This window comes from Schistocerca nitens, chromosome 3, assembly GCF_023898315.1.
Source record: "Schistocerca nitens isolate TAMUIC-IGC-003100 chromosome 3, iqSchNite1.1, whole genome shotgun sequence".
NCBI classification, from domain to species: Eukaryota; Metazoa; Arthropoda; class Insecta; order Orthoptera; family Acrididae; genus Schistocerca; species Schistocerca nitens.
In genome coordinates, this window is record NC_064616.1 from 604,780,092 (window position 1) to 604,802,507 (window position 22,416).

The 22,416-nt window shown below is 39.6% G+C and overlaps 1 protein-coding gene across 1 annotated transcript in view; it reads left to right on the plus strand.

Annotated features, from left to right (window-relative positions):
• Positions 1–22,416, plus strand: part of LOC126248535 (hemicentin-1-like) — an 838,517-nt gene that overhangs the window by 337,666 nt on the left and 478,435 nt on the right. The window contains exons 16-17 of the mRNA XM_049949594.1: positions 12,937–13,086; positions 13,166–13,261. Of these exons, the coding sequence (XP_049805551.1) occupies positions 12,937–13,086; positions 13,166–13,261 (246 nt within the window). The remainder of the gene's footprint in view (positions 1–12,936; positions 13,087–13,165; positions 13,262–22,416) is intronic.

Consider the following 22,416-nt stretch of genomic DNA (forward strand, 5'->3'; position numbering starts at 1 on the left):
AATCACTATATTAATTGCTGTTTACATTGAATGTACAAATATTTTATCCCGTACTAATCAGTTTTACAGAATTGTAATGCTAATCCTATAACTTGACTTATACATAACTAAAATGCAAAAATTCTCTTTAAATGTAGAATGTAATGATGAATATCAATCATTTTTACAACTTACTTTTAAAATTATTCAAAGGTGTATTCATTACCGAATGTGGCAAATAATTTTAAAAAATTTCAAAAAGTTTGTTTTGTGAGCATTTCCTGTTCTTGTCAGCCAGTGTCGAGGAATGTCAATATTTGTCTTATTTCAGGTGTCATGACAGTGTATGTCCTCCCTGGTGTCAAACTCTGCTATGTTGCTTTTTGCATATATCAGTGATGCATAGATAACAAGATTTATCACTGTCATTATTTTGGTCTTAATGGATATTGGCAGCAGTGTTCTCTTGGACCAACCTTACGCATTATTCTTAGCACCTTTTTTTAAAATCAGTAATACGTCACTGACATGATATGAGTGACTCCATAACAACAGCCTATAGAATATGTGAGAATGAAAAAGTCCAAAGTATGCTATCCTAAGATATTCATTTCTCACTAGATCAGATAGTTTCCATATATGACTAAGTAGGATAAGCCTGTGAGAGGACTGGAGTAGAAGGTGCTTGCTGGGTGAAATGGGCAGGTGTTGTAGTTGGTTTCCACAGGGATATGATCCCTGTGCGGGGGGGTTTGGAGTGGGAGGGGCATAGAGATGGGCTAGGATGTTGTATAGGTTGGGTGAGTGACAGAACACAACTTTAGGAGTGGTGGAAACAATCGGGGTAGGATGTTCCTCATTTCAGGGCAGGATGAGGGATAATCAATGCCCTGGTGAAGGATATGGATCAACTGTTACAGTGCAGGGTGATATTGTGGGACGAGGTGGACAATCCTTTGTAGCTGTCTTGAGGGTGGTGGGAGGGTTGGGGATGTGAGGGGATATGGCATGGGAAATCCATTTGTGGTCTAGATTGAGAGGTATTGCCTGTCTGCGAAGGCTTTTGTGAGGGTCTCGGCATACTAGGCAAGGGACTTCTCATCACTGCAGATACATCAACCACAGGTGGCTAGCCTGTACAAGAGGGATTTTTTGGTGTGGAAGGAACGGCAGATGTCAAAATGCAGGTGCTGTTGGTGGTTAGTGGGTTTAATGTGGGCAGAGGTGTGGATGTAGCCATCAGAGGGGTGGAGGTCAGTGTCCAAAAAGGGACATGTTGGTTACAGGAGGACGAAGTAAAGTAGATGGGACAATAGGTGTTGATATTATGAAGGCACGTCAGTAGGGTGTCTTGGCCCCGAGTGCAGATCAGGGTGATATCATCTGTGAACCTGAACCATACTAGGTTTTGGGAGCTTTAGAAGGCTAGGAATGTTTCTTCTAGGTAGCCCATAAACAGGTGAGCATACAAGGGTGTCATGTGGACAAGCGCACTCATACCGTATTTTGTTGGAGGATGGGGGTGGGGGGGGGGGCAGGGGGGGGGGGGCAGACCTGGGCATATGAAGTATTTTTAATATTTTGGAAGACCAATGGTGACTTATAAGTAGCCATAAAAATTCTACTTCTACCCTCATGAAAACCAATGTAATACCAACTTTTTCTTGGAAGAGAACTACCTGATTACACTATATTTTTTCCTGTCACTAAGAGCTGGATGAGGGAGAGGGGGGGGGAGGGGGGGTTCTGCGGCCCCCTCTTGCCCTGGCACATGGACATCCTTGACAGAAAGTAAAATTCATTGGTTGAAAAATAAAAGGCTGATTTGTGCTTGTTTAACATATATATGCAAAGAGAAATGAAGGGATGAGTTTATGTAGACGGCCAGGTTTTTGGGTGATGTGTAGTATGGGTGTTATGAGGGTGGATATTTGCTTTCACTGTGACAAGTTGGCCGGCCGAAGTGGCCGTGCGGTTAAAGGCGCTGCAGTCTGGAACCGCAAGACCGCTACGGTCGCAGGTTCGAATCCTGCCTCGGGCATGGATGTTTGTGATGTCCTTAGGTTAGTTAGGTTTAACTAGTTCTAAGTTCTAGGGGACTAATGACCTCAGCAGTTGAGTCCCATAGTGCTCAGAGCCATTTGAACCATTTGAACTGTGACAAGTTGCAATTATATGCAATTAAAAAAAAATTCTTCCTTCCACACCCTGTATGGGTGGGGTAGTGGGGGAGGGGAGGGGCTGTCAGCAGTACTGTCAACGTGCACTTTAGCCAAATGATAACAAAAATTAACTGAGAAGAGAAACAAGAAACAGAAAGGTGAGCTATTTACAGTGAATTTAAATTTCTTATAGGTGAAAATATAGCAGACGTTTTTATCTATACAAAAGATTTGACTTCTTGCACTTGTAAGTTAAAAATGGTAATAATAAAAGGTGAAATGAAACACAATAAGTACACATTTAAAACATGATCCCATAACACTGATGTTGAAAAGAAGCACTTTCCTGGCACTAAGTTTGGAAGGACCTGCCCTGAGATCGTGAGTCTGGTGTTGAAGGCGAGCCGGCCGGTGTGGCCGTGCGGTTCTAGGCACTTCAGTCTGGAACCGCATGACTGATAGGGTCGCAGGTTTGAATCCTGCCTTGGGCATGGCTGTGTGTGATGTCCTTAGGTTAGTTAGGTTTAAGTAGTTCTAAGTTCTAGGGTACTGATGACCACAGATGTTAAATCCCATATTGATCAGAGCCATTTGAACCATTTTTTTGTTGAAGGGGAAAACATTGGACAGTGAGGAAGGTAGGAATGTGTAATATAAGGATGGAGGACTAGTGCATAGAATTGATGGGTAGGAGTGTTGTTATGTTGGTAAGCTGGCTCCTTATTTCTTCTTTGTCCTTGATGTCTATGAGGTATGGATTATCTTTGAGAATTAGTTTCTGTTTTTGTGTATACCATGTAATATGTTCTCTGTGAATACAAGTATTATCAACAGAGTAATTATTTATCTTTGTCACCACAAACCTCACTGTGCTAACAGATTCTGGGATCAAATGGTAAATCTGTGCACTGAACTATGTATGTTGCATGGGTGTGAAGATAAGTAACTGAACAAAGCATTTTGGCTTATGTGACGACTTTGTCAGTCATACTTGTTTCGATTTGTGTTTTGTCAAAGTCTTTGGTGTTTGAACTCTTGGTTCTCAAAAGAAATCAGTTAAGTGATTTAGTGCCAGCGAATTTGGGTTTCCAGAAATGTCTTCAAATGAAAGTTTGACCAAAACCACTACTCCGGTGACAGAAAAACTTAGAAACGAGGATGATTGTTGTTGTTGTTGTTGTTGTGGTCTTCAGTCCTGAGACTGGTTTGATGCAGCTCTCCATGCTACTCTATCCTGTGCAAGCTTCTTCATCTCCCAGTACCTACTGCAACCTACATCCTTCTGAATCTGCTTAGTGTATTGATCTCTTGTCCTCCCTCTACGATTTTTACCCTCCACGCTGCCCTCCAATGCTAAATTTGTGATCCCTTGATGCCTCAAAACATGTCCTACCAACCAATCCCTTCTTCTAGTCAAGTTGTGCCACAAACTTCTCTTCTCCCCAATCCTATTCAATACCTCCTCATTAGTTACGTAATCTACCCACCTTATCTTCAGCATTCTTCTGTAGCACCACATTTCGAAAGCTTCTATTCTCTTCTTGTCCAAACTGGTTATCGCCCATGTTTCACTTCCATACATGGCTACACTCCATACAAATACTTTCAGAAACGACTTCCTGACACTTAAATCTATACTCGATGTTAACAAATTTCTCTTCTTCAGAAACGATTTCCTTGCCATTGCCAGTCTACATTTTATACCCTCTCTACTTCTACCATCATCAGTTATTTTGCTCCCTAAATAGCAAAACTCCTTTACTACTTTAAGTGTCTCATTTCCTAATCTAATCCCCTCAGCATCACCCGATTTAATTTGACTATATTCCATTATCCTCGTTTTGCTTTTGTTGATGTTCATCTTATATCCTCCTTTCAAGACACTGTCCATTCCGTTCAACTGCTCTTCCAAGTCCTTTGCTGTCTCTGACAGAATTACAATGTCATCGGCGAACCTCAAAGTTTTTACTTCTTCTCCATGAATTTTTCTTTTGTTTCCTTTACTGCTTGCTCAATATACAGATTACAACACAGGAAATATGGAATGAAACTCATTCTAATGACTGAAAAATTGTGGGTTTATGCAAAAGGTGCAAGTACTGCTACGAATGCAAAGGACAGGAATGTTTTGTATGTAGAAAAATCTCTGTATGCACATGTGGAAAATACAACAAAGGCAATGGAAGCTTGAGGTAACCTGGAAAACCAGCTTGCCGGTAAGAATAAAACTAGGTGGATGAATCTCTGGGGTGCTCTGTTCAATACTCCATTACCCAAATTTGAAGGAAATATTTAGAGTTATGTCACTCATGTACTGGATGTAGCCAAGAGACTTCAGAGCATGGAGAAACCAGTTGATGATAGACTAATAGCACTCATTACACTTAGATGTCTACAAAAAGCTTATCAGCCTTACTACTTGGGTATAGAGACCAGCACAATGATGAAAATTAATGTTTCAATTGTTGGAAGTATGGTCACTTCAAGTCTGACTATCCCTAGAAGCAAGAATCATCAAAGGAGGGTTCCAAGGGAGCAGACAAGACATTGCTCTGTTTACTTGGTCTACATCTACATCTACATCTACATCCATACTCCGCAAGCCACCTGACGGTGTGTGGCAGACGGTACCTTGAATACCTCTATTGGTTCTCCCTTCTATTCCAGTCTCGTATTGTTCGTGGAAAGAAGTATTGTCGGTATGCCTCTGTGTGGGCTCTAATCTCTCTGATTTTATCCTCATGGTCTCTTCGCGAGATATACATAGGAGGGAGCAATATACTGCTTGACTCCTCAGTGAAGGTATGTTCTCGAAACTTCAACAAAAGCCCGTACCGAGCTACTGAGCATCTCTCCTGCAGAGTCTTCCACTGGAGTTTATCTATCATCTCCGTAACGCTTTCGCGATTACTAAATGTTCCTGTAACAAAGCGCGCTGCTCTTTGTTGGATCTTCTCCATCTCTTCTATCAACCCTATCTGGTATGAATCCCCCACTGCTGAGCAGTATTCAAGCACTGGGCGAACAAGTGTACTGTAACCTACTTCCTTTGTTTTCGGATTGCATTTCCTTAGGATTCTTCCAATGAATCTCAGTCTGGCATCTGCTTTACCGACGATCAACTTTATATGATCATTCCATTTTAAATCACTCCTAATGCGTACTCCCAGATAATTTATGGAATTAACTGCTTCCAGTTGCTGACCTGCTATATTGTAGCTAAATGATAATGGATCTTTCTTTCTATGTATTCGCAGCACATTACACTTGTCTACGTTGAGATTCAATTGCCATTCCCTGCACCATGCGCCAATTCGCTGCAGATCCTCCTACATTTCAATACAATTTTGCATTGTTACAACCTCTCGATATACCACAGCATCATCCACAAAAAGCCTCAGTCAGCTTCTGATGTCATCCACAAGGTCATTTATGTATATAGTGAATAGCAATGGTCCTACGACACTCCCCTGCAGCACACCTGAAATCACTCTTACTTCGGAAGACTTCTCTCCATTGAGAATGACATGCTGCATTCTGTTATCTAGTAACTCTTCAATCCAATCACACAATTGGTCTGATAGTCCATATGTTCTTACTTTATTCATTAAACGACTGTGGGGAACTGTATTGAACACCTTGCGGAAGTCAAGAAACACGGCATCTACCTGGGAACCTGTGTCTAAGGATCTCTGAGTCTCGTGGACGAACATTGTGAGCTGGGTTTCACACGATAATCTTTTTTGAAACCCATGCTGATTCCTACAGAGTAGATTTCTAGTCTCCAGAAAAGTCATTATACTCGAAAATAATACGTGTTCCAAAATTCCACAACTGATAAACGTTAGAGATATGGGTCTATAGTTCTGCACATCTGTTCGACGTCCCTTCTTGAAAACGGGGATGACCTGTGCCCTTTTCCAATCCTTTGGAACGCTACGCTCTTCTAGAGACCTACGGTACACCACTGCAAGAAGGGGGGCAAGCCCTTCGCGTACTCTGTGTAAAATCGAACTGGTATCCCATCAAGTCCAGTGGCCTTTCCTCTTTTGAGCAATTTTAATTGTTTCTCTATCCCTCTGTCGTCTATTTTGATATCTACCATTTTGTCATCTGTGCGACAATCTAGAGAAGGAACTACAGTGCAGTCTTCCTCTGTGAAACAGCTTTGGAAAAAGACATTTAGTATTTAGGCATTTAGTCTGTCATCCTCTGTTTCAGTACCATTTTGGTCACAGAGTGTCTGGACATTTTGTTTTGATCCACCTACTGCTTTGACATAAGACAAAAATTTCTTAGGATTTTCTGACAAGTCAGTACATAGAACTTTACTTTCGAATTCATTGAACGCCTCTCGCATAGCCCTCCTCACACTACATCTCGTTTCGCGTAATTTTTGTTTGTCTGCAAGGCTTTGGCTATGTTTATGTTTGCTGTGAAGTTCCCTTTGCTTACGCAGCAGTTTTCTAACTCAGTTGTTGTACCAAATCGAAAGAAACATTCCACATGGGAAAAATATATTAAAAACAAAGATTCCATGACTTACCAAACGGGAAAGCGCTGGTAGATAGATACAATAAAAAGACGCACAAACACACACACAAAATTTCTGTGTGTGTGTGTTTGTGTGTCTTTTTATTGTGTCTATCTACCAGCGCATATACACACACACACACACACACACACACAGTGCATGATTAACTAATCATCTATACATGAGCTACAGTTCCTCTGTATGCTCCTGCCAAGAAATAAATGTTTCAGAATTCTCCTTGAGATATGATGTTGTTGTTGTTGTTGTTGTTGTGGTCTTCAGTGCAAAGACTGCTTTGATCCAGCTCTCCTTGGTAGTCTGTCCTGAGCAAGTTTCTTCATCTCTGTATAAGTACTGCAACCTGCATGCATATGAATCTGCTTAATGTATTCAGACCTTAATTACCCTCCACCCTTCTCCCGAGTTCCCTCCATTACCAAATTGATAATTCTGTGATAGTTTAGGACGGATCTTATCTACTGATCCTTTGTTTTAGTCAGGTTTGTTTCACAAATTTGTTTTTTCTGAAATTTGATACAATGTCCCTCATTAGTTATTCGATTTATCCATGAAGTGTTCAGCATTCTTTTGCAGTGCCACATTTCAAGAGCTTCTTCTTTTTTCTTTTATGAATTATTTATTGCCCATGTTTCACTGCCCTACGAGGCCACACTCCAGACAAAAACATTCATAAAAGAGTTCCTAACATTTAAATTTTTATTCAATGTTAACAAATTATTTTTTTCCAAAAATGCTTTTCATTCTGGTGCCAGTCTGCATTTCATATCATCTCTTCCTCCACCATAGCCAATGGCCTTGCCACAGTGATAACACCAGTTCCTGTCAAATCACCAAAGTTAAGCGCTTCCAAGCTTGGCTAGAACTTGGATTTGTGACCTCTGCTGAGTACTGTTGGCACGCAGGATGCACTCAGCTCTTGTGAAGCCAGTTGAGGAGTTACTTAACTGAGAAGTAATGGCTCCAATCAAGAAAACTGACAATGGTTGGGAGAGCTATGTGCAGACCACATGCTACTCCATATCCACATCCAACAGTGGAGGATGACACAGTGGTCAGTCGGTACCATTGGGCCTCCTGAGGCCTGGAATCAGTCAGTCTTCCTCCACCATCATCAATTATTTTGTTGCTCAAATAGCAAAACTCATCTACTACTTTAGTGTATCAGTTCCTAATCTAATTTCCTTTGCAACTCATCGTTTCAAAGACTGTAGTTCAGCCAACATTGTCAAAAACTTTCTCTAAATCTTTACAAGGGCACAGTATGGGTGTGCAACATATTACACCCCTCTTATGTGAGAATGAAATTGTTAGTGATCCAACAGAGCTTTGCAGAATATTTAATAATCATGTCTTGTCAACAGTTATCAAATTAAATTAACCCATACTGTTCAGCTCTTCTTTCAAGTTGTCTTCTGTCTCTGACAGAATTTCAGTGTCATTGCCAAACCTCAAAGTTTTTTTTTCCTTCTTCCTGTACTTTCATTCCCTTTCCAAAACTTTATCACTTTATCTGCTCTCTTTCATCATTGAAAAACTGTAGGCAGATATGCAGGACTAATAAGCAACCAATATGGATAACTAATGGAGTTAGAATATCATATACAAGGAAGTGGGGGCTATATCATAATGCAAAAGACAGTCAGAGTCCAATAACAGAATTACACTACAGACAATTTTGCAAAAGTACTGAGTAATGTCATGACAGGATGAAACAATATATTACTGTACACAAAGAGAATAGAAATATTTCAGAACAATATTAAAACTATATGGTCAATTCTGAAAGAGGTATCAGAGCAGAATGTAAGTGCTCATCACATTACACCCATCTTGTGCACTAGTCATCCACCATAGTAGTGCAAAATATTTAATCATAACTTCTTGTCAATAGTCAGCAAGATAAATTAATTTTTTTTAGTACATGTAAATATGTAGAACTGTTAAAAACTTATATTCTGAGACAACTACATCTTATGCAGTGACAGGTAATGAACAAGTATGAAAATGAATCAATTATTAAATAATTAAAGAACAAAGATTTCCACAATTAACATGAAATTTCAAGTAGGATACTCAGTCTAGGATACTCAGACTAGTGTACTCAGTCACCCATGCAATGTGTCTTTAAGGCATGGTCAGTTTGATGACAGGCTGAAATACTTGTTAGAGAAACCACTTTATAAAAAGTGTAAAAGAAATTGTATAGATTACTTGACAATTTCTTTGCTACCAATTTTTTCAAATGTTTTTGAGAAAGCAATGTGGCACATTTCAGTTCCCAGTATCACCTGAACATGGAATTTATACTTCCACTAATTATGAAAGAGCACTAGAAAAATTTTTCTTTGCAGTTGAGACAAGTGCTATTGTGATAGAGGTGGAAGGTAATTTGTGTGATGTGATTAGCTGGGTAGTCATTAACGTCAGCTTGTGGCTTTCAGAGAATGGATTGACATATAACAGCAACAAAATGAAATATATGCTCTTTCTGACATGAAACTCTTGTGAATCACAGTCTCACTGTCCTAAGTCTGTCAAACAGTCTTTGATGCTGACCACTTTAAATCCTTAGAACTGAGGGTAGCTGGAATGTTTATGTAGAAGTATCATGTGCAAGATCTTTATGCAGGGACTGAATGCTGCTATCTTCACTACATGATTGATCTCCACTGTCTTTTACAATGAAACATGAAGGACTGTTTACTTTGCTTATTTCCACTCTACTATTTAAAATGATGTTATGTTGTGGGACAGCTGTGTGCACTCCTGAGTTCAGAAAAGGGTCATCAGACTGACCTGCTGTCAGTTTGTGAAGTTCATGTGGGTTTTAGTACAGGCCTGTCAGAATTCTAACTCTGCTGTCCCTTTACATATATTCCATCATGGGATTCATTGTTGAAAATATTGACTATTTCAGAAGAAACAGCTACATCAATTTAGTTTAGCAGGAAAACAATATGCTGTTGGATAACACTTCCTTAAGCATTGTGCAGGAAGGTGTGCACTGTTCAGTGGGTTTCATTTTTAATAGACTTCTGACAGAACTGAAAAAAATTGGGTGATAAACCCCAAGGATTCAAATTCAAGTTGAAAAGTTTCTTTGTGATGGTCTCCTTCTGTCCTCTGTGGTAGTTCCTTCCAGTAGTTGAGAACTTTACTTTTTAATGTATTATAAATTATTATCCTTTAATTCTTTTGCTTATAAATTTTGTAATCATCATTTTGTAAACTATGCACTGACTCATTCTATGATCGAGTAACTCTGTCTCATATGGTGCGGTGGAACCAGATAGATAAATAAATAAATAAATAAATTACAGTATATGTGAACATGGTACTGTGCTACAATGTTCTGTCCTGTAAGAGCTATGCTTACAATATGACTGTAAACATTCAAATACTTCTTTCTAACAAACAGATGAATGGGTTGGAAAATGTGGAAATGTGAAACTAAATACACAAGTACCTACAATGTAGTTAAGAGTAAATAGTTTTCTAAACATGACATTGTTACAAAAATTTGTAAAATGTATAACTGTAGCTCATAACTGTTGATTCATTATGAAATATGTTGTGCACAACACTTGTAAACTTCTCACTTAGTTAGAGGGAACAGTTGTCTGGATGAGGATACTATTACCAGAATTTGTAAAAACCATAAATGTAGGTCAAACCTTCTGATGTTTATGTGGCATTCAGTAGACAATAATATGCAGGGTATCACAACATACAAACAGTTTTTGCTGCAGTCAGGGAAAGACAGGGGGACACAACATGAGTAATATGGTTTGTTTGTTTTTAATCTCTTGGAATCTAGATTGTCAAAGCAAATTTATTTTATATGTGTAGTCCCATTTGTACACAAAGAAAAACCTGAAATTTAATTATATATGCTAAAGATGAACACTGTAGTGTCAGTTTATTGCACTAGAAATGATAAAAATTGGGGGCCACAATAAAACATGAGACAACCAGTGATGCAAGAGGCTTGTGGGGTATGTGGGAATAGCATCACTTAGGGAAGTGAGTGTGTGGAGTACCATTACATACCCAGCTACAAAGGGCATATGTGATATAAATTAAAAGCACTGGAATGAAGTGGATGAATTGATCAGCTTGAAATCATTGAAGATGTAATAGTAGAAATTATACTACTGTGTGTCATTGCCTTTCTGTTTCATGTGATGGTAATTTTTGTGCAAAGTATGAATTGACTGTGCTCCATGCTGTTTCCCCTTTACTAGGTTTTGGACTAATTTTTTAGTTTATAGTTATTGAATGTTATAGCATTTTCAATACTGAGAACATTGGTTGCAACTTTGTTGCTTATCATTTGTAAAGTTATTTCATTTTGAAGGAACAAACTGGATAAATGAAACCAGCACTGAAAGCAAACATGGATTCCAAATCATAAAAATGGAGAGGTTTTTAAACTATGTTGTCATATACCAGAGCAGAAGGAATGCTATAAAAGCCTGAAGAACAGTACGAGCCAAGACAATTTATTGTGACAATTATATGCAGTTAGATTGTGAAATGCAAATCACTTATTTATATCACTTTACCTTTCCTTTCTCATTGTTACAATTTGTGAAATGAATTTGTGTTTTATGTACACTTATTTGCTCTCACTTTTGCATTATTTAATTAACATTTTGTAATAAGCTAAGTCTGTCATTTATCTGTATACTAGGGTACATTTTTATCACCTTGGTAGACAATATACTTATATGCTCCTCATACTGTATTATGTATGAACAGTTGTCAAGTAGTTCACTTTGCCACTCACATATCAAAATTTTCTCGCAGTGCCATTTTCAACTGCTAAGTTCTCACAACTGTAACACCAGGTAGCATCCAAAGTAGACAGTTCTGAATAAACTTCAGTAATTCATGGAAATCAAAATCAGATGATCTGTCTGCATATCCACTGAATATGCACTCCACTACACTTTGTCATAGATACTTTGTGTGGAAACTCACATGACAACAACAGTTAATGATATACTCAACAAAGCAAGAGAACTTGTAGGCACTGTAGATCATAAGTGCTAGTTGTGGCAGTTGGTACCTTTTGTATCAAACTGTGGAGCATGAAGTATTCAGTTGTGGACACCAAGTAAAGAACTCTGACATGTTAACAGTTGTACCATAACTGGTATTACTGACATATTGCATAACTTTAAATTTTCACTACATGCCATTTAACATTGTACCACTAGCAGATAAATGCTGGAAAGCATACCCTGAGCAGAAGAGGGCACTTCCTCCATATCCTGCTGCAACCTACAGTGTCTCCAATCTGTGCGGATGACAGACTTAGAAACATGAGGGTGGTCACGTTTATTGTAACGTTAACAACTACCTCAGGTTTGGTCATTGTGGCAGCTAGATTTTTGTCAAAGGCTGTAAAATAGTAGTGAGCTCACAAATATTGCATCATATCATCACGTCATAGTGAAACATAGGTGCACACTCCATTGAATCAGTTTTTGATATTGCTGAGCAGCAGTCTTACAATAATTTTTAAATGAACACTCCAGCATTTGACACTATTGTTGTTTATTTAATTAAAAAAAATGATTTCACTATCATCATGACTCAGAGACGTGTTCATCTTTTATATACGAAAGTAAACCTGCTTTTACTAAATATGATATGCTCCCTCTATTATTTACAGATCTTTTAACAAGATGATGCTTTTGTATCTGGAATTTCATGGGGAGCCAATATTTTTCTTAATTTATGGCCAATTTTGAGCCTGATGTCCTGCAATATATATTTATGAGATAAACTCAGTCACTTGAAAATGGTATAAAATGCCAGAACCTGGGGCATAATTAAATAAATCAATGCAGTCAAATGGTGGTGTGTTCATTAAAAAAATCCATTAAAACAGTTTATGAGAATTCTTTTACTACCTGGACTCGCTCTCTCTCAGTGTGTGTGTGTGTGTGTGTGTGTGTGTGTGTGTGTGTGTGTGTGTAGACGCGCGCGCGTGCATGCACGCTTGCTTACACACTGACACATATATGTGTATGTAACCATAAAGCTAAAGTAATTAATATGTTCTGTTTTTTAAATGTTTAATTTATCACATATATGTTTGTGAGCAGTTAATGTTAATTAATTTAACAGATTTTGAACGGTAAAGAAGGCTTCCTTATCATCACAGATTAAAGCTAAATTTGATCTCTTTCTTTTAATAATTACACTGAAACTAGTGTCTCATACTTTCAGATATCAAAGTGGAGTTTGGAAGTGATGCAACTATTCCCTGTGTGACTGCTGGAATACCACATCCAAAAGTCATATGGCAGAGAAAGGATGGAAAACAACTAGATTCCAAAAGATTCATCCAAACAGAGACTGGATTACTAAAAATAATAAGTATGTATAACATGGTATGACACTTTCCTGTTGCATTTGAACCATCTCAGCTTTTAAATATCTATGCATTTCTTTCCAGATTCTACTTTGGATGATGAAGCTGTTTATATATGCAAAGCTGAAAATAGTTATGGATCAGTAACGAAAGATTTTCCCATAAAAATAACTGGAATTGGTAAGTATTTCTAGTGCTTCTGTATTATCAGATTAATAGTAGCACAATAATGGAAAATTATGGCTGGAACACACAGGATAGTATGAGGAAAGATGGCCACTCACAGAACAGTAGGTATGTTGATCCGCAGACGGCCAGATAAACAAACTAATGATGGCTGCCTGACACCTGAGCTGCAGTCACAAATGTGACAGTCTGTTCCCCAACACTGCTTCTAAACAATGATTGTCATCTATCATACCATTTTGTAAAGTAACATTTCATTTGGTGTCCTGCTATCTGAATGATGTTTCATATTTTCAGCCATTCCATTTTCGGAATGAATGAGACATTGCCATGATAACAACATTTTCACTTTTTGCTATTGCTGTTAACATTTAAAGTAGAGTAATGAGCAATGTTAACTCTCATTGACATGAATACTTAATGTGCCATGTTTAGGTTATGGAATTGCATTTCGCTATTAAAAGTTTTTTGAACAGTCATCAAGTGTTGGATGTACGAATTTCTTTTAATTGCTGATAAATAGATCAGTTTTGTTAAACACTGTTTCAGGTTTGGAACACATTTTACAGCGCACAGGTTGTAGACTAGTATAAGATTGCTATGCAGATCACAAATATCACAATAAATTGAAGAGAAACAAACTTCTAACTAATGCAGTTAGGGTATGTTGCAGACAGTGTGTGTTTTGAAATGGTGCACGGGTCTCTGCCAAGACTTAGTAGTTTTGATACAGTGTGAAGTAATCATTTTAGTTCAGCACCAGTGCTCAGATCTTTCATCCACAATGGTGAAGTTAAATAATAAATGGGGAAAATGCAACAAATTTGCATACCTGCCCACACAATGCCTGACCTTCAGTGCTAAAAAACCCAAATAAGCTACAACTGTGCAAATTATTCTGGGCTTTTGCAGCTCAACTCAGTGTTTTTCATGAGGAAATCTGCATACAACAGTGCACTCCACAACTGCAGTGAGTTACATTGATTGTTACATCTGTGAACCCTGCATGTGAACTTGTGTAAATGTGGATGTACTAAAGCTGTGCTTGCCAACTAACCATGGCCATGAAAATATGACTCTGTTTTTAACTTGTGCAGCTTGAACATTGTACTTATTGCCTTGGATCTTGGAACTGTATTCAGTGGCTGCTGAAGGAACCTAGTGTATCCTACAGGAGAGTCTTCTCAAAGGGATTTCTTTCTGTTGATTATAAAATACACGATAATGAATATGCCATCTCTGATGAAGACCAGACTAGAGACATGCAATCTTCAGTGACAACTAGACATTTTACATGCTGAGAGCTAAATTAGTATGTCAGTATAGATGTCAAGGAGCAAAATTCTACCCATGTTGCATTGCCACCTGAACATTAAGGGATTGTATTTCTCTGTTACACTGCAGATGGTTAGTGATGCTGATGTGCATAATTGTTTTTCTAACCAAAGAACACTGTAATTTCTTGCTTGAGAAGTACACACATATGGAAGAGAATGTACAACACAATTAGCAATACAGAAGTGGTTGGCAGAGTCTAGTGCTCTGGCCTATATAGACATTATATCCAACAGGTGCACAGCCAGCAGGCTGCACATGCAGCTGCTGTTGTATTAGCAGGCTGTTGGCCTCTAGTGGCTGAATCAAGCACAAACTTCATGCATGTAGTATGAAGCGGCACACACACAAAATTGCAAATTACAGCACTCTTCTTCCTTTACGAAGAAGTGAGCACTGTGCTCACATCCATTTCTTCTGTGGTCAGTGTAGTTTGTTGAGTCATGTGCATGCTGACACCACTGCGAAGCATCAGGAGTGGTGCCAGCGTGGACATGTGCATCACCTGAAGGAGGTGAAGGTGGTGGAATAGACAACTACTGGCTGTCATAGTGGCAGCAGTGGTGGCAGAGAAGACGAGTGAACCAGCCACAGTTTAGGTGATGGCTGGGCAGATGGAGGACATGAGGGCAGTAGAGATGCACTGGTGCACAACTGCCCAAATAAGGTAATAGCTGGTCGAAGTGTCATGGTGCCCTCCCCTCAGCCATGTGGACAATGCAGAGACTTTGGGCATGGGTTCTTTCTATAACCGCCAGTACCTGTTTTGGCCTGGGGCTTAACCCATGATCCCTAACAGCTGTGCCAGGCTGGAAGTGCTGCAGCACTGGTACCATCAGATGGTGTGGCATCAACCAAAGCAGATGGAGCAGAGTCTGGGGCTGATGACCCTGCAACAATTCCATCAGCCTCCTATCACCAACGATGGTGAACCTATAAGAAATGTGGAACTGCTGAAGAGGTACTTCCTGTGACACATCCAAACTGTATTTTTTCATCCGAGTCTTGAATGTTCAAATTAGCCATTCTGCTTGTCTTTTCAATTGAGGGGAAAAAGGAGGAGCTGTGACATGGGGAATACCACTTTTTTTACAAAATTCTTCAAATTCCTGAGATATGAACTGGGGCCCATTGTCTGCAACTAATGTATATGGAAGATGTTCCATTGCAAAAAATTGTAACAAAGCTGAAATTGTTGCTGCTGCAGAAGTAGACAGGCAATGCTTCAAGTACAGAAACTTAGAATAAGCATCAATTACAACAAGCAAGTAGAAATTCAAAAGGTCCCATAAAATCTATAGGAATTCATTTGTAATGCTGCTGTGGATCTGGCCACAGTGACAAAGAAGCACAAGGCGCTGCCTTATGGGTGGCATACTCTGGGCAGGCTGCAAGAACTCATGCTATTTTGCCATCAGTGCCTGGCCAAAAAACATGTCAGTGCACTAATGTTGTGTGCTAACAGTTTGTACGTGGCTCACCCCAGTGGTCCACACGTAATAAATGCATAACCTCATGTTGAAGGGAAGATTGGACTATGACAAGAGTAGCAGTGTGCTTTGTAGCTAACAGAAGCCCTCCATCTGAAACAGAAAGAATATTTTGTAATCCAAAATAATTTCTCAAAATATCAGAAGCATGGCCTGGAGGTTGGTCCAGCCAGCCGTGTTGCACAAAAGAAACAATTTTACTTAAAACAGGATGCACAGATACTGCAGCTGCTAGTAATAGGAAAATCATCAACAATGTTTTGAGCTTCTACACCTAAATGAAAAAAAAGTAGTTCCTCTTTATCAGACACTGTATATAGACCAATTGGCAAATGCAAGGTGTCACAAGTTTCATGTTGCTCTGTAAGTCGAAAATGTATCTCATAATTTTATCATAATAGGAAAATAGCTGACCACTGTAAGCAATGTGCAACTTTGTCCAGTAAGGATGCTGAACGGTTAAAAAGAGTTACCAGTGGTTTGTGGTTTGTGATCAGGTGGAACTTAGACATGTATAGAAAAACATCTGAGAATCATACTGTTGTACTGAATTTGAGGATTTAAAGGCATATGCAGTAGAGCATTAGATCCGTTCACATACTTATGAGCAAGGAAAAACTGAGATGTGTCTGCCATTAACAACGAGGTGCCGGCCCAGCTGAAAAGTGACCAAATAAGGGGCAGACTGCAGCTTCGATTTCAACAACTTGAACGCCTGGTCACAAGCTGGGGACCAGTGGAAAGGATCATCTTTACATAATAATTCATGGAACAGTTGTGCCACAATAGCAACATCCAGTATGAATTTGTGGTAGTATGCAATTTTGCCTAAAAATGCCTGTAATTTTTTGATGGACATGGGGTGTGGCAATAGCATCAATATGCTGGCACAATGAGTTAATGCTAGCACATGACACTTCAAACCCAAATAAATAATGGATGGTTGGAAAATCTGTATCTTGACCAAATTGCAGATTAACCCTGCAGACTGTAAAACAGAAAACAGAGGACGAAGATTGAGCAAATATTTCTCTGCAGAGGCACCAGGTACTACTATGCCATCTAAATAGTTGATGCACCCTGTAATTGATGCAATAAGTTGTTCTAAAAAGCACTGGAAAATAGCTGCTGCACTTGCCACACCAAAAGGCAAAGCTGGTACTGATAAAGACCAAATGGGGTATTCATAAGTAGAATTCATTTAGATTCCTTGTCAAGCAACAGCTGTAACTATGCCTCTGGCAATTCAGTCTTTGTGAAATAATGGCCCCCCAATAATTTTGCTAACAACTTGTCAGGATATGGCAAAGGGTAGGTATTAATGATTGACAGTGCATTAATCCACTTTTTTTAAATCACCACAGAGGCATAACTTACTGGTAGGTTTTTGAAAATCATGAGTGTTGCTGACCACTTACTGGTAGAAAGAGGTTGAATAATGCCAAGGGATTAAAGACGGGTGGGAATCCATTGTTTGTTATAACTCATCAGCCTCTGTCACACTTAAGTCAGCATGGGAGAAACCAATTCCACATAAGTCTGAGAATTCACCAACATTGCTGCTTTATCTGTGTCCACCTGTATTCTCAATAGTTTGTTAAACACACACTCTACACTGTATAACTTGCTTTGAGACACTGTCATTGCTGACACACTGTTCACACCCATGTTTGTTTCATCCTCACTTAGGTTTGAAAAGGAGTTACTAACAGAAACAATGTGTCCCAATGTTTGGGACATGCAGTCTGTTCATGTTGAATGAAACAGTACGGGCATGAAGGCAGCAGAGCATGAGGCTGTCACTGTTGTGATACAGACTGTTATTGTCGTGAATGACAATTACCTTTATGCTTACAATCTGAATGAAAGCTGGGAGCAGTGAGAAAAATTGATTTCTGAAACTTTGGATCAGGCTTCTGTCTGACTACCTGCAGCCTGTAGAACTTTAAATGACTGAGCCACATTCAATACTTCTAAGCATAGGATTTTCACACTGCAGAACTCACTCTTGAACTTTCCTATCAGGAGCAAAACATATGATTTCATCACAAACCATTTGATCTGCATAGGATTCCTTATCAACATTTTTCACAGAAATAAAAATATAGCTGAGTGCAGGTAGTTCTGCTGTCCATGCCCTGTATCACTGTTTTGGCTGCTTTTAGCAGTGGTAAAACTCCACACAAGCAGCAATAATGGAATATGTTTATATTGAAAGGTAGAAAATAACTCACACTTCTGATTGAAAGAAAGACTTGAGGGTTCTTTTAAGGGGGCAAGTTGACACAGCAACTGATGCGCACAAGGTGAAATCAAAGAAAAGAACAGAGCCTTGCACAAGTTTACGTCTTTTACTCCAAATGCTTGGAAATGTTGCCACAGGCACTTTCTTTAAGTGTCCCAGTCTTCTGCTGCATCATCGTACACAAGGAACAGCAACAGATATGTTGTTGGTGGGGCCACAGGTTGTTCCAGTGTAGTCGTTAAACTGGAAATAACAACTGTCAGCATCTGCTGTTGCTCGAGAAGAGATTTAAACACTACCTCCATGGAAATGAAACTAAAAAGACCAATGACTGAAGTTTATCACATGGAGTCAAATACCGTAGTCATCAGCAAAAAGTGTTCTAGCCCAAGAACACTGTAATTTATCACTTGAACAGTACACACACATGCAAGACAAGGTACACACACTTAGCAATACACCGGCAGCTGGTGGAGCCTAGCACTCTGGCTTATAGAGACACTAGTTCCATCAGGGGGATCAACAAGCAGGCTGTCCATGCAACTGCTGCCATATTAGCAGGCCGGGTGGCCTCTAGTGGCTGAATCAAGCACAAACTTCATGCGTGAACTATGAAGCGATGCACACACAAAATTGCTAGTTACAGCAATTGTATAAATGGAACTCTTAAGTACTGATTAGTGCTTTTATATGTATTATGTAGCATGGATACAAAGGGGTTACTGCAATCTTCACTAATGTGTAACATAATTTTTTCTGTTTCACCAGCCCATCTATATCAGTATGAGAATTGCTTGTGCAACTTAGCATTGAATATTATCTACAATTTATCCATAATTAAAGTTCCAATTTTAAAACACTGTAGAAATAGAACCACTGTCCAGAATTATGTCAAATTTTAATACAGTATATTATTGACACAGGGGAAAATGTCATGGGGAAAAAATTAATGAAAATTTTGCCAATAGATGATGCTGTAAGCGTCTTAAAATAAATGGGGCCATCTACAAATGACAGATGAATTGTAAGTTGATGGCTATGATTTGAGTTGCACATTAAACCATCCATACTGTTCAACGGGCATGACTTCACAACTTCAGCAGTCAACAATTGTGGCACTGTTAGTTAGGTAAGCCCTTCCAACATGGCAAGGCTATACCAGCCTGGGTGGAAAAAATTGGTTTTTAATTGTCCTGGACTCAAAAACTGCATAAAAATAACAATTATGCTTGTTTTTAATTGTCCTTGGATCAGAAACCACATAAAGATCAAAATGACAACAGTCTCTACTTCTCGTGAGACTTGCACAAGACATGTTCAATATGCTGTCCACTGTTTTCTGCCACAAGTTGAAATCAAGAAACAGCATGTTCGACAGCGGAGTAGAATGTCTCTGAACACATCTTTTCATTAACCTCACAGCTGGTAGTCACATGGATTAAGATCAGGTGATCTGGACAGCTGGGTTGTAAGAAAATGATGCCTGATAATTCTAGCATTTCTGAAATGGCTCTGCAGTTGCTGCTTCACTGGCTGTGCAATGTGTGGAGGAGCCCCATCTTGCATAACAACGATCTTACACACACACACACACACACACTTACTGTTGAAATGTTGGAATGATCTTGGTGTTCATAAGACTCTCATGGTGTTTACCAATGATGGTGTAGATAAGGGGATGTGCAATACTCATCTCTTTGAAAAGACTTATGATTAACAATGCTATCAACCTGCACCACACAGTCACCTTTGCAGAATGAAGTGGTACTGATCAATGTGCATGTGAATTTTCCATTGTCCATATTCAGCAGTTCTGCCTGTTGACGTCATTGGAGATGGAAATGCTCCTCATCTGCCCACAGAATCTTCCATGACCATTCACTGACCACTTCCATGTGGGCAAGAAATTCCAGAGGAAATGCCTGTTTTGATAGCAATCAGGAGGAAGCAACTCCAGAACATGGATGATTTTGTATGGATAGCAATGTAGGATGAAGACTGTTTCATAGGATTTTATCCACTGTGCTTGCAGGCATATCCAGTGTTCAGGCAATTCACTGTCACTGCACGTTTGCACGGTACCACTCGACCCCTCCTGCAATGCTTTGCCCACATCTTTGACAGGTGTCAGTCAACTGTCTTCCTCCCTCTGCCACACTGCATTTCAAAAGAATACTTATCTTTTTGCATTTTGTAATCATGTTCTCCAGATTCTTGGCAGACATCAGACCAATGCCTTTTTTTTCATATCCTTAAGTGTCCAGAACTTCTGCAGGGGTACTGGTGCCCAGTCACCTTTCTTGTAAAAGAGCTCTATCAGCAGTGCATGAGCCTTCTTGGAGACAGTCATGTTAGGTGTCTCATATGTAAACGGAGGAATGACTGTGTGCTGCATTTCTGTTGATTTGCATATTCTGACACTTACAGTGCCATCTATTGTTCAAATTTTCGTGTTTTTTTCTCTTTTTTCATTTATTTATTTTATCCCCATGATGTTTCCCCCTGCATCAAAAATATACTGTTCAGATTTGATATTCTGAGCAATGGTTCTCTTTCTACACCATTTTGAAACTGGAACTTTAACTATGGACACCCTGTAATTTATTAGACCGCATTTAAATCTACATACATACTCCTCGAGCCACTGTGCAGTGCATGGCAGATGGCGCTTTGTATCAGTATTACTTATTTTCTGTTCAGTTCCATTCTACTTTAACTCTGTATGTTATCCTTCAATACATGCCATAGCGTCAGGCCACCAGTGTGCTACACTTCAAATATTCCTCCAACAGGATTTGCATGGGCCAGCCCACAGAGGCTGCCTGCAGTGAGCCACATGACTTGTGCATGTGGTACAGCAGCCACTGTGCCATATGCCAGAGCCTCCCTCTTCATAAGCCCAATGCAGCTGGCCGTGCTCTCATATTGTGTTCATACTTACTATCAGCAGCTGCTTGTATCAGTACCTGGATTGTTTCTATGTTGTCAACTGTTGTTTACTTGTGTGTGGAAGAAGATTAAACTTTGGTTCATTGTGGTCATGCTGTTGTTTGGGTCTTACAGTACAATACAATTGGCGATGAGTGTAGTGTTCACTTCCATGTGTTCAGTTTATTTGGCTGTTCCTTCAGTTCTTCTGTCCTTGGAGGCAGCACTCCAATCTCTCTGTGAGCAGCAGCAGGCCCTTATGGTTGCTATCATGAACTTGTCACCCACATTGGCTGTGCAGGTTTCCACATGATCAGTTTACCTGCCATCCTATCCCCCTTACGATGATGGGACCAAAGACTGGAAGGCTTCTGAAGAAAGTCTGGCAAAACTTCTTGCTTTTGGTGTCACTGGTACAAACATGTGTAAGGCTTTGTTCTTTTCATGGATTTCTCCTTAGATTTACCAGCTGTGCCAGTTAGCCCCACTCCAGGAACCTGCATCCCTTTCATTCAACATAATGAGTAAGTTGTTGCCAAATTATCACTGTAAATGCTTGCATGTCATTGCAGTGTGTATAGAGTCCTATTGTTCTCATAAACAGCTCCGCAAGTCCTGTGGGCTTGGGTAGTCAGACCCCATAGCCTCAGTCATAAATGTCCATTTGTTACTAATATTTGTCATGATTCATAAACTGTCTGTGGTGTCATCGTTTAGCTGACTCCTGAGAGGGAGGCATGCCAACATGCATTACAGCATGAGGATCCAACATTGGCTGGAGTGTTAAATATTGCTCAATCTCACAAGGTTATGTGTGCTACTGGTGATCAGATTAGGCTTGGTGTGACATCACTGGGGTGACTCCTGTTCCTGGTCACTGCACGTCAGTCAGTTCTCTGGGGAGGACAACATGGCAGCTGTACAAATGCGGCCCCTACTCCTCACTGTACAGTGACATGCCAAACAACAACAACAACCACCACAGCAACAGCAGTGACACTCCCCTCTTGCCCATACTGTTTTGTGCAACATGACAGGGCCAAATGCCCTGAGTGCTGGGTGACTTGCAACAACTGTAGGATAAAAGGATATATATTGTCTGTGTGTTGTTCCCAGCTTCCTCCTGCGGATGTGGATGTGGATGTTAATTG